Below are 16305 nucleotides of genomic sequence, written 5' to 3'. Positions count from 1 at the left end.
AATTTCCATCAGTAAGAGAGTTGTAAAAAAATTATATATTGGAACACATTTTTGGCATCAAAAGGATAAACTGAGTTTGGCAACTTATATTGTTTACATTTATTCCAGCTTTGAATAAGTGTAGCAAATATTACTGGTTCTCTTTTCCTGCTACAAGTAGGCCTACTTTATTTTGAGCATTAGCCTATTTCACAAGATGTCGCCACTGTAAACTAACTTCCTCTGGAACAGCTCAGTCTATAGGAAAGACAGAAACAGGAAAATGTTTTACCCTCCCAATTAAGGCATCATTAACATCAACTAGGCCAGATACCTGGACACTGTCAAATTGGCAACACGTTCAAATCAACAACCTTGACCTCCCTGATGAGTGCTGCTCTACTTTTCACTGTGATGGTCATTTGAAATCACGTGAAGACAATAAACCTTCAATCTCTTATGCTGACTCAATGTAGATCATGGCATCTTTAAGATTTTGTTGCACATATTTGAATTCCCCATACGTTCCTCAATCCTCCCCCACTTTCCCTACTCCTACATTCTCACATCACTTGGGGGGACTTGAGGATCATACACATCTCTTTGTACACCCTACCCTCACAAGCCCATACTTAATTTACTTTCAGATCCTAAAGGACTACATCAATCAGATCATTCGGTGGTTAACCCATCTAGTATGTTGAGCTTAGCTGACCATGGTCCTAGGGTGCCTATAGCGGAAATGTTTTTTTTTTGTTGTCTTTCAGATTACTATGAACATACTGTGTTGTATCATAATTGACACCACATAATCAACCGCAAATTTAGAAAGGGCACAATTTCAGCTTTTATGAGTAGTACTCGCTAATCATGTCATCTAACACTTTTATTACCCATATCTTAAGTTAAGGTCTATCACTTCTGGGTCCCACATTAAGTGAACAAAATGAGCCTCACCACTGAAATCTAGTAGCTTTAGATCCCTACCACTGAAAGAAAAACCTAGACAAGTTAAATTTACAGGTTTTTTTTATTCAACATGTGAGCTCAGACAGACTCCTGAACTGGGGGCTCGTAGCCGTCGGCGCGCTCCGTCTTGACACCGGTGTCTCCTCCCTCACCGGCGGGCTTGGCTGCTGCACTGCTGGCGCCGCCTTCCCCATGCAGCTCCATCAGTTTGCCCACTACAAACACAACACATCAGGACGGGAGCCACATCAGAGCCTCTACATCACAACTACCACAGACCAGATCACATCACCTCACCCGACAAAGGTTCAGGTCGAGTTTGACATTCACATGAGACCCATTACAACGCATAAGGGAACACCTGAAAACATCCTGACTTAAGGGGACGCGTAACTATGGGAACAGAATATCGGAAGGAGATTTATTCAGACATTCATTGAGATTGAAACTGATCACTTGTTGCCAGATGACCATTCCCTACAAATGGAAGAATAACCTGGGTCATGAAAAGAGACTGATTGGTAAACATAATAGTTCATGATCCATCATACCAAAGGGTGGGGTGTCTCTTCAGTACTAGGTGTAAAACTCATGGAGGTATAAGAACTGGAGAAACTGAACAAGTCCCACCCCCATTCATTTTAATGGGAATGCAAGGCTAGTGAAAATTGCCAAAATTGAACGATTTTTTCAGGCTTCAACATGCCGTTTCCAGGGGCTTGTTTCCGGTGCCGTTTTACTTAGCCAATTAAGTGCCAGGTTACTGATTGATGTAAGGTACAGAAGGAGCGCTCGTGCCCACACTAAGCACGTACATGAGCAGAGAGTGGAATAGCCACCAATCAACATGAGGAGAAATGGCACCGGACATGATGTATTTCTGGAAAATGGCGACGAGGAAGTGCCTTGCTAATCGGCGAAGCTAATCAGACAAATCCTGATCCCCTGGTAAAACTACGTCAAAGTTTGGCAGTAAAAGGAGTAAGAGTTACAGGTTCAAAATGAACCTGCAGCAGAATATCGGAAGTTCAGAGGCCACACTGAGTGCCATCTAATGAGTGTGATTAAGTGAAATCCCCGAGGTCACTTACATTCAAATTTGGGCTTCTTCAACATCTTCACCTTCCTGACAAATACATCATGGAGGGGGTAGATGGACTGGCATGCCTTTTCGATGTCCTTGCCAACACTGTCAGGGATCCTGAGACAAAACAGCAACCATACACCTGATTAGGGCAACCTTCTACATCCAAAAACAAGACATGAAATCCCAAAATCCAACAGTAATTTGAGATCCAGGCCATTATCAATTATATCCAAGATATGCCTTACATAGTATTGCATTTCATTCTGACCGAAAATGTCCTATCTTCATTACTTACAATTTGTTGACCACCTCCTTCAGATCGTTGGTCTGCACCTCACGGGTCATAATCTCCATCATCTTCTTGCGGATCTGGCGAACCTGCTGGTGCTGGGCATAAGAGGTCTTCCTGATCTGGTTGGTGCGCTTCTTGGTGAAGCCCACGCAAAATAGGCGGAGAAGATACCCATCGGTGGTCTTCACATCCACATGAGCCTCAATCATGGTCTGTCAAAGTACCAAGTTGCATATTTTTAGATGTAGCACAATCATAGATACATTTCAGGATTAGTAACCAACACAACTTGTAGTGTGACACAGCCCATGCATAGAACATGTCTTAACATGTTAATGAAAACCCTTAAATCCCCCCGCCCCCCCCCCCACCGAAATGTATATTAAAAACACCGATATCTACTTGGACATTTCAAACTCAACCACTGACACTGGGCCTCAGTCTGATCAAATATAACATGACTAGTACAAGGTATGACAAGGTAGATTTACCTGCCACTTCTTGACCATAGAGCACATCTTGTCACGGGTCAGGTCCATGCCATGGAAGTTAGTGAGGCAGTTCTTGCCTTGCACGTCCTCAGTTATGAGCTTGAACTTGCGGAACGCGACCTCGTCGTTCTGCAGGTCAGCGAGGCTCACCTCAAAAACACGACCCTTCAGCCCATCAGAGGCGATTCCTATGTTAAGAAAAAGGGTCATCAGAACACATCTAAGCTAAAGAAGACGGGTTACAATACATAACCAGGGAACATCAGATGATCTCATTGAAAAGTAATCAATGGCATTCATATGGGACCGAAACTGCTGTCATCACTTGTTCCCAAAGTGCAATGACCTAAAATGCAGTGAACAGCCATTCAACACACTCAGTAAATCTTAAAGAAGTACTTACTGGTTCCCTGAGTCCTGGTGACCAAGGTCTTGCCCAGGTTACGGATGTTGAACATGGCTGGTGCCTTGACATCATACCAGTCCTTCTTGGAAAAAGGGTCAACGCTGGAGAGGGAAAAATTGCATAGTTTAAGCTTTAAATAATGCCCTGCTATTGCTTTACCTATAGGCTAGAGGCAATTGCCATGAAACCTTCCGCCTAATGACCGACCACAAACCCAAAGCTAGCTAGCTGGCTAAGCAGAGGACTTCACGGGTAGGACTTCCGAATGAAGTTGACGTTGTACAGAAGTTCATTTAATTCTGACGCAGTCAACTATGCTAACATAACACGATTGCACATGGAAAAGGAGCAATAACTTCTCCGCCATCGTACTCTATGAAAGCCGGCGTATCACCCATGCAAGTGCTAACATTAACATTAGCGCGGAGCAGCCAACATGCTTAATGGCAGAGTAACATTGTTGATAAACTTCTTCAGCTCATTATTGTGTGGACCAAGAGAACGCCAAAATTTCAGTGAAGCTTCCAAAGTAACTCTACTAATTGAACTGCCAACAACGTTATGTGGCATTACCATTAATTCCCAAAGACAAACAACCAGTGGAAAGCCTTGCTCTGGATCCTTGATGCTACAGTAACGCTAGCAGACTTACTGGGTACGTCACCCATGACAATCCTCTCAATATCGGCTTCATCCATCGCATTTTTAAATCACAATTCTCACATATGTCTTTATAAGACTGTATTCGCTCATTTAAAATGTATATTACACAACTTACATCTTCTTCTTGGCACCTTTCTTGCCACCTTTGGTCAGTCTCTTATTCTTGCCGACTGCCATGTTGAACACAGGGAGTGAAAGAGGAAGAAGGGCCGAAGTACCGCGAGACTTAAGCGGGGATTGAGAGTTGGAAAGTCTCGCGATATGTTCGGAATAGCTCCTGTTTTGAACTCTGCTACCATCGCGTGGTTGGTAATATAACGCATCGAGGGTTTTAGCTAAGGTCTTAGTACCAAATTTGATGCGATTTATAGAAATAACATCCCAACTAACTCCACTCTGGAATGTTGCAGTTTCATCAACTATGATTTATGTTCCTTCTTTTATCTAATTAAAGAAATGTCACAAATGAAACATGAAACAAAATAAATCTTATGTCTCCACATTTAAGCATATCTTGCATATCAGCATATTCTCTCAGCTTGGTTACCTCACCATTCCTGCGCTCAATTCATTTATAGCGCAGATGGGCTACGACTCTTTTAATGAACTGATAGGCCTACCCACAGCTGGTTCATGAACATGTTCATACACGATTTTTAAATATATTTTAACTAGCTAAGAAATCAGGAACAGGACGCATAAAATGTTAGACCTACATTAGTGTAATTCTAATATCTAATTTAATACAATTATACTCTAGAATCTAATATGGCGTAATTTCTAATATCTAATTTCCCCCTTCACCCCCGAGAGAGCAGTGTTAAGTAAAGATTTTTCTCAGAGTTTGGATGTCACTAGACCCCGAATATCTAACCAGCGACTCTTACCTGGGACACACCTGAGCCAGTCTACTTCAACATTTTGTCACCAACTGCGCATGCTCAGCTAGATCGAGAGAGAACACTGTCATGGCGGAGACGGGCTGTTGCAGGAGGTGAATGAGGAAGAGATGACGCTGTAACTGGGTTATTGCTGAGACCTGTCGCAAACATAGTAGTTTTCTCCGGGGAAACCAAGTGGACTCTTGTCCTCCGACCGATGGGGAAAGGGTGGTCCTCAGACTTGCCTTAGATTTGGGAGTTTCGCTACAGCCACGCTCCTTTTACCTGTCTGAGACACTGTCATCTAGCAGCAGTAAGTTCTCTTGCAGCCTGTCGCCGAAATGTGAGTCGCGGTTTCCTGTTCACGTAATTTTGACAGAGCGCCTGAATGGATGTTAATCTATAGCCTAGTTGTGCCGGCTGCCGGTGTTCGGAAACGACCATTTGTATGCTACGTCTGCCGGTGCAGTTTTTCGACACAGGCTGTTATCAAGTTTCAACTAGACAGTAGAGACTGGACTTCGGCGGAATCGCTGTGACAACTCCAATGTTGCGGTGTCTTTGACTTCAATTCCTGCCTTGAAGCTTTCATAGCTACCTTGCACACTGCGATAGGCTTATTGTGACATCCAGGACTGTTTTGGATGGAGAGGAAAACATTTTGCTTTGCTTCAAGGGTGCTTACTTGACAAGGGAGAAGGAGCTATCCAAGTGTTTTTCCATCGACTCTCCTGTGACCGCCTACAGGTCGAACAGGTGCCTTACCTGTTACTGCCACCTGCCCCTCTTTAGCCATGGCTAGCGAGGAGACACCGTCTACTTCGCAAATTGGTGACAGTGGCAAGGACGAGAGACTAGCCACAATGTCGCTCAATCCTGCAATTCCTATACGAGGAATACGAATGAAATTTGCTGTCCTTGCGGGCCTAGTAGACGTTGGGGAAGTTTCGAACCGGGACATTGTGGAGACCGTCTTCAATCTGGTAAGCTGATTACGAGTTGGTTACTTTAAATAGTCGTTCATTTCTTCTACTCAGCTATCCCGAATTACACGACACTTGCCTGATCTACTGGAAATTTGGCTTAAGGGACTTCAGTGCAGTCTATGACCGCGAACAAGGAAATGCCTGAAAAGATATCTTTGGGTAATAAAACAGTAGGGCAAGCCTACACATTTCAACACTGCTAGGCTATCTTGTCCCATTGTAGGCCTAGGGTAAATTGCTGTGGTTAAGTTGCGTTATGATTATTTTAAAAGATTTAGGCCTAGCCTAATTGATGCAAGGTAGCATAATCTAAGTGTCAGGTAGGCTACCAGCCTATTTGGTCCTATCATCATGAGATAGGTTTTAAGATATGCTTGTTTTAATATAAGGTTTAGCAGTTGGCTATGCTAATATTGTCTACTGTTGATCAAAAGTAATGATCCTCTGAGAATGTACTAGCAGGAGCCAGTCCACACTGCAGTAGCCTATATTTTCCTCTCAGTGAACGATTTGTGGTTGGGATATCTTTGCTAAGGTAGTCATAATCTCTTACTTATTTGGGAATTTCCTAGAAGAGATCAGCCAGAAAATGAATGTAATTTTACATTGTCTCCTCAGATTTTGAAGGAAAACTACTATTTTTAGTAAGATAAAGTAATATGACTACTTATATATTATAATATATAGTAATAGCTTGAACACATTAATTTTTAATTGATAAGGGAAGCCCACGAGTAAAGTATTAGGCCTACACATGGACACTGCAGAGCATTGGTACCAGAATGAATGAATGAAAACCAATAAGGAAGTAAGATGAGAGTGGCTGAGCTGACACAATGGGTGTGGGGTTGGGGTGGGCAGGGAGCAGGAGCAGGAGGAGGAGGAGGAGGAGGACATACAACCTACAAAACTGCTTTGTCACTCTGGCAACACAACACAAGTGTACAGCATTCATCCTAACCACTGTTGGACTCACTATGGCCAGGTTGCTGAGAACCAGTACAGAGTAGGTCCGACCATGCTGTGCTCTGTTTCCCCCCTACAACCTGGGCCTAGAGATCACACTATCAAAGGGTCTGACAGCAAGAATCTTGCTCCAGTGAAGCAGACCGTATGCCTTTTCTGCTAGGCCCAAAGTCTCTTGGAAGTTGGAACAACAAGGCAAAAGTAGCCTATACTAGTAGCACTATATTGTGTCATAGAGAAAGAACTAAGTATGTTAGTTATGATTGTCCAAGGCAAAGAAATGATTATGAGAACATGGCCTCAGCTGTTTTGCTGGGACACTTATATGTGCTGCCAAAGGGGTTTAGAGCTTAGTGGGCACACTATCCCAGAGTATACACACATCTTCCCACTTTTAGATGTTCTCTCTTTCAGTGTCTGTTTTTCTGTGCCACTTTCACTGTTCTCTGTTTTATTATCCTCGTTCTCTCTCCCTCCTCTCTAGTCCTTCACTGCTTATTTATAGTTCAACACTAATCTAATTCCTCACAGAGTTCTGAAACTTCCTCCTCCGAGGAGAGTATTGATGGATGATTCAGGCAGCACTAGCACCATTGGTCAATGAACACATATATTATTTGAAAATTGCTTTTAATGAATCATAATGAATCACTTTTAGGATGTAAACCAAGCTAACACATCGTCTGACCTTCAGGTTTGACACACGCATATTGCCCTGAGGCAGAGGATGTGCTTCCAGTCACACAATCTGATGGTGTAATCACACAAATGAGATATTGTTTGCAAAATGAATTAATGACTGCATTGATTACATGATTACAGCCGTTTGTGAATAGTTGTGAAAAATGGGATCTCTTTCTCTTGTGCCCTTAACTGTATTCTGGAATATGAAGTTGGGGTGGACTGTGTGTCTGTGTGTCTGTGTGTCTGTGTGTCTGTGTGTCTGTGTGTGTGTGTGTGTGTGTGGGGGGGGCTTCGGGGGTGGTGGTACAACAGAATGATTAATTTACCTTTGTGAGTTGTCATGGAAACCATGTAAGGTCATGCCTGAGGGTACCTGATGAGCTCAGGGGTACATACGATTTCTTGTCAGTCTCTTTCAAAACTTCTACTGAAGCAGTGATGCACACTGCGCTTTGCAGGTATGCTATGCTTAGAAAAATAGTTTCAGCAGACTTTTCACCTTCACACTTTTTGCTAGGATACAAGACTGGCACTAAATGTCAGACGATAATTTAAAAACTAAATTCTCTCCTGAAGTTTAGTAAATATTTGATGCTTCTACCTTACCATTCTGCTGCCCTAGTAAGGGATACCAACAGCTGCCTGAAACGTGATCCCATTCACCTAAAGCCTAAATATCGGCCCTCTCTTGGACTCTGGCAGAGATGCTCTTTTGTCTTCAGGCACCATGGTTTACACTCAAACTGGAATATATGTCTTTGATGTAGGCACTGTGTTTTTCTTTGGTCTTCGTTGTCAGTTTATATGGATGGCACGGGTCTTCCTTTGAGGCAGGTTTCTTGGGAGAAAAATGAGGTGTTCTTAAGTAGAGCATTTCTAACTGCTTTAAATAGCCTTATCAGATCAGTCTGCTTACATCTCACAACTTCAGTCTCTCTCTTACTCTCTTGTCCCTTTCTGTGACACATGCAAGTAAAACCCTTCTGTTGAAATGTACAGTATTAGCCAAAAACAGTGGCTAAAATGGGAATATGCACACCTGCCATATAGTCACAACATAAGTCATGCCACTTATGATGACTGCTAGTTTCTTTTAGCTACATGGCAGTTTAGTCAGTACTGGTGTGTCCATGCTGCAGTTGTAATTTGTGCTTTTGGTAGAAATAGCGTGTGCCTCAGATCAGTGATGCAACGCAGTTTGATGAGCAGCTGTGATGGGTGCAGGTGAACTTTGATGGCTGTTGCTTGGGATGTTCTACCACACAGGTGTATGTGTAGCTGTGTGTTTTTTGTGCATCTGTTCTGCTTACTTGAATGCTGTGATGGTGCCTTTCTGTGTCCAGTGGGGGATCAGATAATGCTACTCCAGCTCCAGGCTGTGGTCTTGTGCTGACAGGTTGGCATAGAGTGTCCTGTTGTCACCCAGATGCCCTCTGACTGCCTGCCATGTGCACACACACTACAGTTGTATACCACACACACACACACACACACACACACAGCCCGGTGTCCAGAAAGAATTGATAGCTTCGCAGACACTTTTCAATGATCCAGATTACAAAACATACATATATTTACTGAAGAATGACCGTGTCCTTTAGTCAGCTGACCGTTACCAGATACCAGATTTGGCTGGGCTTGTAGGGCACTCAATTGTTTTTCACATGTTGGAATTAGTATTATCAGATGAGCATGAGATGCCATCTTATTTAGATTTTATATATAGATTTTTCAGAGTGCAAGATTCTGCCAGAATATTTGACTAAAACTTTGAGCGTGGCCTGCTTGGCAGATGAAGAATCTCAACCCTCTGACATGCATGCATTCTGATGACCATGGGCATTTCTGAGCCCGTCTTGCAAAAACACCCTTAAATATGAGAGGCCATGCTCTGAGGTGGACTGGTGATGGAGCCGTCTGTCACGTCTATATTGCCATCACAAAGCTTGGATTTGAGCATTAGGTATTCACCCTAACATGCAGTTCCAAAATGCATTCACTGTAACACTTTTATCTTCTTTAATCAGACTATGCTATTTGCTACTTGCTACTTGTAATACAAGACAAATGCATGTGGATTGATCTTCACTGGTAAATGTGAGATGATCGTATTCAGGTCATATTGCCCAGCTCTACCTCAGGGTGTCTTTGAATGGAAGTTTCATGACATGCAGCCTTGTGCTTTTGTTATTGCATGTGGTGACACTGTTGTATAGAGTGTGCTGATGTTGGGTTGGGGTGTATCTGAGGTAGTTCTGGGAGTCCAGAAGAGTCCAGTGTTCTCCTGAAAGGTGATACATCAGGGTTATGTCGGTCTGGCCTTGTCTGCTAATTATTCAGTGGGCAATGACCACATTGTTCATTCTTGGTTTCTGCATTTGCATACTGACATGTTTGATGATGAGTAGTTTTGTGTGTTTGTTGCACTTATCCAGAGTGGTTGAGTGACTCACTCGCTCACTCACTTGTATGGCTGCTACCTTGCTTTGGTGGACCTTGGTTGGAATCCCTTTTGTAAACCTAATGAAGCCCACTCCAAATATGCACCATTGCGTACGGAGGCGTAAAAGACAATAAATAGATGAATAAAAACATCAGCACACAACTATGAACTATGGTGTCGATATTATTATATGGAATCTTCTGATATAGAAAATGATCACAATATGCAATATTATATAGTAGCATAGCCCTACTTCAGTTAAGCTTATGGATGAGAACCTAGTTAGCATACAGTCTGCATGCAAATTAGCCGAAACACTTACTTTGGCTGTTTGGCTAGCTGAGCCACACACAGTCTTTGTCCTACTAAATTTGCACAATGCCTCTATAAAAGCCAGTTTTTCAAGACACATTAGTAAGTCTTCTTTTCATGTTTGGGCAAACTTGATGGGTCAGGTGTGTGTGTGTGTGTGTGTGTGTGTGTGTGTGCGCGTGTGTGCGTGCGCCCGCCCGCACACATTTGCTTTTTAATGTCACACGTGGCACACATGCGAGTGATGCCACATTAACTCAGTTTTAGACAGCTATGGCACGGACATGGACGGTCTATTCTCTTTTTGAAGAGATAGGCCTAGCTTTTGTAATGATACAATAGGTCATTAATTGATCTCCCTTTTCTGTTGAATTGCAAGAAGGACTTCCTCCTGTTCTGTTTCCTAGATCCTTAGACTGGAAGGTAATCTTTAATCAAGAGGCTGCTGTCTGTGCTGGAGCCGGCATAGGGCCTGTTGACCAGCAGCTGAGCTGTACCCTTGACCTGTTTTTCTCTTGCGTTCTGTCTCTGTGTGTTCTTTTGTTCTTCTTGCTCTCATGTTGATACCCTCCTCTGTCACACGGGAGCATTAGTCTGCACATGACCTAGAACTGGAAAGATAACCTACTCCATATTCATATGCAACTGTCAGTAAACTAAGGGAGACCCTCATGAGTATAAGTTTAAGCTTGTCGCAGAGTCACACAGCGTGTGTGAATGTCAAGCACACAGTGAAAGAGACAATGGCTGTGTCCCTATTCTTGCTGTTCACACATGCGTTGAGTTGAGTCGTAGTGGAAGTATTACCATTATTTCTACTCGGGTACCGTGAGTGTTTAGCTGTGTTGTTTCCCTTCTACTGTACCTGTGGCCGTGAAAAACCTCAGCTCAGACGGTGAATAGTCAGCACTGAGCATGCGGTGCCCTCACCACCGCTATCACTTCCTTGCTCTCATTTGCTCTGGCTCTCTCTCACACGTGCATGTCCACACCATTGGCTTTTTTAGGAATCAATTTGGTTTGTTCTAGCAAGAGCCATGATGATACAGAAGGGCTTTTGGACCATTGTGAGGAGCATCTTCTGACTGACGTCCTGACCTTACTTAGCTGTTTACAACAGTGTGTACAGCTGTGTTGTTAAGGTTGTATCATCTTACGCTGTAGTGTAGCCTGAAGTCTGTGCTCCACGGACCTTGGATGCTTTTCACGCTTCTTGAATCACCTGCATGTGGCAGCCAGGTTCACACTCCTACCTCTAGGGAAGCTTTGGGAAATAGGCTGAGCCAATCAGTCTGTAGTCCTAAGTGACATAATTATGTTGTGTATGGTATATTAACATGAGTGAAATGGTTGTGTGTTCTGGTTTCAAAAGCCCCGCTGGACAAGTGACTGTGAACGGCTGCACTTGGGTATCGGGCAGCCGCCTATTTCCGCCCCTGTCCTATTTTCATTTTGAATTCCCCACTACTACATTTTGATGTCCATACACCTTGATGGACCGGGTGACTGGACGGAAATGGAGCACCCACCAGCCCAGTACCAAACGAGCATGGTGAACAAAATGGGTAGGCAGCAAATGCTCCCGGAAAGAGCCAACTGTGTGTTGTCTACATCTACACACTTCTCGATTTGTGAAAATGTAAGGTTAATCACGAAAGGGGCGGAAAGTGGTACTTTTGCAATAAACAAAGGTTGCTCCTCTTCTGTCCTTTTCCCCTATGACAGTGTTTAAAACTCTGCAGTGCTGTGGGAGCAGGGCTCTTGAAGCCTTGTCAGGATGCAGAGGTGACTGCAGGGTGGCGAAAACAACAACAGGGTTGTGAGCTTCACTTAGCCAAGTCCCTTGTTTACAGGAGACTCTGGGGGGTGGGCAGGAAGCCTTGGCGACAGTTCTCACTCGGTCTTAGGAAACAGGGAGAGAGGTTTACACAGCACACATTTGTGTCTTCCTGATCCTGTTGTGACCACTGAGCCTTGCATATTTAATGTGACATCCTATTACGTATGTTGTATAGTTTGGACTTAAGCTTTAACTTAAACTTAAGGTAAACCTAGAAAATGCCAATGTTATTCATCAGTTGTCTGTTGAGCAATGTATATTTTATTTGAACCTTATTGTGTTCTTCTCAATGACATTTTAATGTAGGCACAGTCAATAATGCATTACATTTTAAATGGTATCAAAATGTGTAGTTGTCCATAGGAGTTGGATGGTTGGATGATGTGGAGCGTTAAAGGTTGCTAAGCACACTGTAGCTCTCAGGGACAGTAAGGATACATGGTTAATTAACAGATGGGGCTGTGTGTGTGTGTGTGTGTGTGTGTGTGTGTGTGTGTGTGTGTGTGTGTGTTTGTGTGTGTTTGTTTCTGTGTGTGTGTGTCTTTACTGTTATTTTTAGTCAGAAATGAACTGAACATCCACCATGTTTTCATTGAAATGGTTAACACATGGTTGTCCACTGTTGATTTTGTAGGCATGGTGCGACTGATGTGATGTTTGTCTGTGAGTCCATCTGTCTCTTGATCCATTTCTCATCCATCAGTGGAAAACTATCTGTTGTGTCTCTCTGGGTTGTGCTGTGGTGCTGATGTCCTGTCTGGAGTGACTAGTATGCTGCCTCTCCCGTTTCCCTGCAGCCCAATCTTCCACAGTAATGACGACCATTTCCTGTCCGGTACTCCCCACTTCCTGTAGTGTGGCCTATTTAGCATGTGTGCCGAGATCTCTGATTGTTCCATTTCCACAGATCCCAGGAGTTCTGGTGTAAACCAAGAAAGAGCCTTAATGGAAGCAGTAGCAGTTTACATATTATATTACATCACATGGACTGCTTCTCAAAGCTGTGATTAAACTGTGTGTAGGAGAATTGAATTTAGTTTCCCCATTTCATTTGCCTTCAAGTGCATGAGTAGAGACACAATTAGGACAGGGGCATTCAGATCAGTATCAGAGCCATGCCTGTTGGAAGAGTGCAGAATGCAATCTGATTTGCTGTGACCAACCAGACTATTTACCCTCTTTGGCTTTGAGTCAAGGCTAATTAGTAGAGTTGATGCTCAGTGTTGGACTGAATTGGTATGTTAAGTAAGAGAGCTGTTTGGGCACTGGGACAGCTTTCAGCTTTCAGCATTCAAAATACATAATTTTCTCTGATCAAGAATCACAGCTGCTCAGACTTCAGGCTGGTTGTATTTAAATCAGTTTGACCCCAGACACTTTTTTTGCATTATCTGTTGGTGGAGTCAATGAGAAAATAATGTGAACATTTTGATCAGATACTGTAGTGAGATATCTTTCCACTCCCTCTATCAGGAATGTGTGTCACACCCATGCAGGCAGAGGAGGACCAGCTGATATGTTCCACATTCAGGCTGACCGAAGAAGTGCACCGTCAGCCACTGATGATAAACCATTAACTAGTAGTACACGCTGCCATTTATTATGTTTATGGCTCGCTCACCATGGTTGTTCCCGTTTACAGCGTCAGGACTGTGTACAAACACTAGGCTACAGTGTGTTTAGTGTGCTGAACGAACAGAGGACCCTGATGTGCAATTTACTGAACTGGACAGAAAGCATATCGGATTAGAATGTCAGGCCTCACCTTTAAGCAGCAGGAGGGGCTCTCAGCACCAGCTAGGCTGAATCTTTATTATCCGGGACACTGTCCAATAGTAATGCACTGAATAACCGTTGGTCTTTGTGTTAAAAGTGAAATGAGTGTTGCTACAGTATGTGAAGCAGCATGTGTTCCATGGCGCATATCTCATGCCAGTGTGATGGCCGTGCTGCTCAGGCTGCCTGGCACTCCAGACAGTGGGCTCTGAAAGGGGTACAGCACAACATGGGTGAGGGCGGCAGCACATTAAGAGCCCTCTGAAGATGTGGCTGGTGCTCACACTTTAGATGATGATGATGCCCTGACCCCGTGTGTTTGGTGTGGACATCATCCCGATTGATGGACTGTAAGAGGGGCTTGAAGGAGCTTTGTTAATGAGTGCTGTAGTTAATGGTTAATGGCTGCTGGCTCTTATAATCCACTGACGTCAGAGCCGGAGAGTAGCCCTTGCCAGCCTGTGTTGTTAACAGCCTCATGCTCATAGTAACTTTCAGTCATATTTACTGACTACGGCCATTACATTGGTCATTTAATGTGTGTGTGTGTGTGTGTGTGTGTGTGTGTGTGTGTGTGTGTGTGTGTGTGTGTGTGTGTGTGTGTGTGTGTGTGTGTGTGTGTGTGTGTGTGTGTGTGTGTGTGTGTGTGTGTGTGTGTGTGTGTGTGTGTGTGTGTGTGTGTGTGTGTGTAAGATGTAATGCTTATTTCTCAATGTAGTTAAATTGTTATATTTCTTTTATTTTCCCTGTCTTTATTCTGTGTGTGCTCAGTGTCACCCAGCAGTTCTGCAGTGGAAGGGGCATGAGGACTTTTGTTTTATATGCACAACAAACCTGTTACAGTTGATAGCAGAATCCAGTTTCCCAGCTCTTCATGCAGTAGCCACTGTTTGTTTGCTCAACAGGGCACTCACCCCGCCAGCTACATTGTTAAATTTGAATGTTTGGTGGTTAACATCGAAGATAGACAGGACAGGCAGAGCAGGCAGCCATGTTTGTGTGTCAGACTGTATGAACCTTTCCATCTCTTTAATACCAGAGATGTAAAAACTGTCGCTCTCCTCATAATCAGTATACCCCTCCCCCACACTGTCATTCACACACACATAGTCCGTAGTGGAATGAGCAGCCCTCATTTACCAGAGCAGGGGATTACCGTCAGCAGCGTCACTCCACTTTGTGTCTAGTGTCACTCTAACAAAGTGTTTGATTGGAAAGTCCGCCAACATAAGCTGTGGGTTTAATTGCCTGTCATGACGGGGCGTTGGGAATCGCTTTTGGAGTTGCAGTCTGCAGAGGGTGGAGCTTTCAAAGCAATATATTCAAGACTTAGTGTTTATGTTGCTGGGAGGAAATGTACACCCCAAACAAACCAGACCAGACCAAGTCAGATAAGAGTCCGCTGCACCAAAGCCAAAATAGAGCATTGGAGAGGGACTTGGTGTTAAGAGATGGATACTGTAGATAAAGTCATCTGGCTGTATGTAACGGCCACACAACATGTTTACACAATGCATTTGTTTTGCATCTCAACTCCTGCAAAGTCTTGCAAAACCCACGCCCACAAAGATTTGCATGATGACACAGAATTCATTATGTGAAAGAAGCCCGGGAAATTTTTCTAAAAAAAAAGAACTGTGGTATCTATGGAATCTGAAAAGGCACTCTGAATCAGGCCAATATATTTGTAGCACTACTCCGTAACAGTGCTGCCGTGTCTACTGTCTTGTTTTGAACTTCCGGTCTCATATGTGTAACAGTTGGGCACGTGGCTAATGTCTGTGTTCCGATCCTAGTGAAAATGGCCGGTTCTATTTCCCATTCAGGCCAATGGAGAGGCGCTGGAGAGTAGTGCTAGAGGTGTCTGGCTTGTCCTTTAGCTACACGAGTAGTGCTGAGGAGAAGCTGCTGCAGTAAATCACTGTGGGCCACGAGTGTTCTTTATTTTCGTATGACACACACACACACACACACACACACACACACTTTGGGCCCTCAGTCTCATCATTAATGTAGAGGCTCCTCCAGGTGATGTGCAAGGCTCAGGTTTCCTCTCCAGGATCAGATGTCTGCCTGGACAAAGCCCCAGCCTGCAGCCCAGCCTAGCCCACATGGCCCAGACAGCCAGTCAGATCCACAGATAGCCCTCACAAGGAGGAGGAGCCGCCTCCGTGACCGTGCGTAGTGTGGCCCCTCCAGAGAGCGCTGGAGGAGTCGACCGTCTGAGTGTCGTCACTAGGGTTGGGTATCGAGAATCGAGAATCAATGGGAACCAGGACTAGCTTTCCAATTCTCCCGGAATCGTTCAAAAGTTTAAATTTCAATTCCTAGTATCGATTCCCAGTCCGCGAACCGGAAGAAGGAGCCGCTAAACACCAACAAAGAAGGTGTTTGCATAACCAAGTTGAGGCAACAAGACGACAGTTCATAGATTTGATATTTATATTGTAGTTGAAAACAGCCCTGTGAGAAATGTATAGTAAAGTTCATAAAAAGTTCATAGAATTAAGATTGATGGAGAAGATCAGAC

General features: G+C 43.8%; 2 protein-coding genes and 1 non-coding gene across 6 annotated transcripts in view; 1 reads left to right on the top strand and 2 right to left on the bottom strand.

Moving 5' to 3' along the window:
• Nucleotides 1-990: 990 nt before the first annotated feature.
• Nucleotides 991-4126, bottom strand: rps3a (ribosomal protein S3A). Its single transcript, XM_062516575.1, has 6 exons — nucleotides 4003-4126; nucleotides 3222-3325; nucleotides 2819-3006; nucleotides 2331-2539; nucleotides 2040-2149; nucleotides 991-1163 (listed from the first exon to the last, which is right to left on the bottom strand). Exons 1-6 carry the CDS (start codon nucleotides 4062-4064, stop codon nucleotides 1027-1029), a joined length of 810 nt encoding a protein of 269 aa, XP_062372559.1. The 5' UTR covers nucleotides 4065-4126; the 3' UTR covers nucleotides 991-1026.
• On the bottom strand, nucleotides 3077-3148 carry LOC134075743 (small nucleolar RNA SNORD73). Its single transcript, XR_009938464.1, has one exon. It is a non-coding gene; the product is annotated as a small nucleolar RNA SNORD73 (small nucleolar RNA).
• Nucleotides 4127-4844: 718 nt separating the features above from the next.
• lrba (LPS-responsive vesicle trafficking, beach and anchor containing) overlaps nucleotides 4845-16305 on the top strand; it is a 193282-nt gene continuing 181821 nt past the window's right edge. For all 4 annotated transcript variants that reach the window (XM_062516552.1, XM_062516559.1, XM_062516545.1 and 1 more), the window contains exon 1: nucleotides 4845-5751. In XM_062516552.1, the coding sequence (XP_062372536.1) occupies nucleotides 5563-5751 (189 nt within the window). In that variant the 5' untranslated portion in view covers nucleotides 4845-5562. The remainder of the gene's footprint in view (nucleotides 5752-16305) is intronic.

Source organism: Sardina pilchardus, chromosome 2 (genome assembly GCF_963854185.1).
Source record: "Sardina pilchardus chromosome 2, fSarPil1.1, whole genome shotgun sequence".
NCBI lineage: Eukaryota > Metazoa > Chordata > Actinopteri > Clupeiformes > Clupeidae > Sardina > Sardina pilchardus.
Note: the sequence above shows the minus strand (reverse complement) of the source record. Positions and strands in the feature narration are given on the sequence as shown.

Bases quoted from the DNA above. Each gene is read 5' to 3' on its own strand.
- rps3a (XM_062516575.1), bottom strand. From the start codon at position 4,064: ATGGCAGTCGGCAAGAATAAGAGACTGACCAAAGGTGGCAAGAAAGGT. The intron at 3,326-4,002 runs GTAAGTTGTGTA...TTCCCTCTCCAG, and splicing joins AAAGGTGCCAAGAAGAAGAT to CGTTGACCCTTTTTCCAAGA. The intron at 2,540-2,818 runs GTAAATCTACCT...GTACTTTGACAG, and splicing joins CTATGGTCAAGAAGTGGCAG to ACCATGATTGAGGCTCATGT.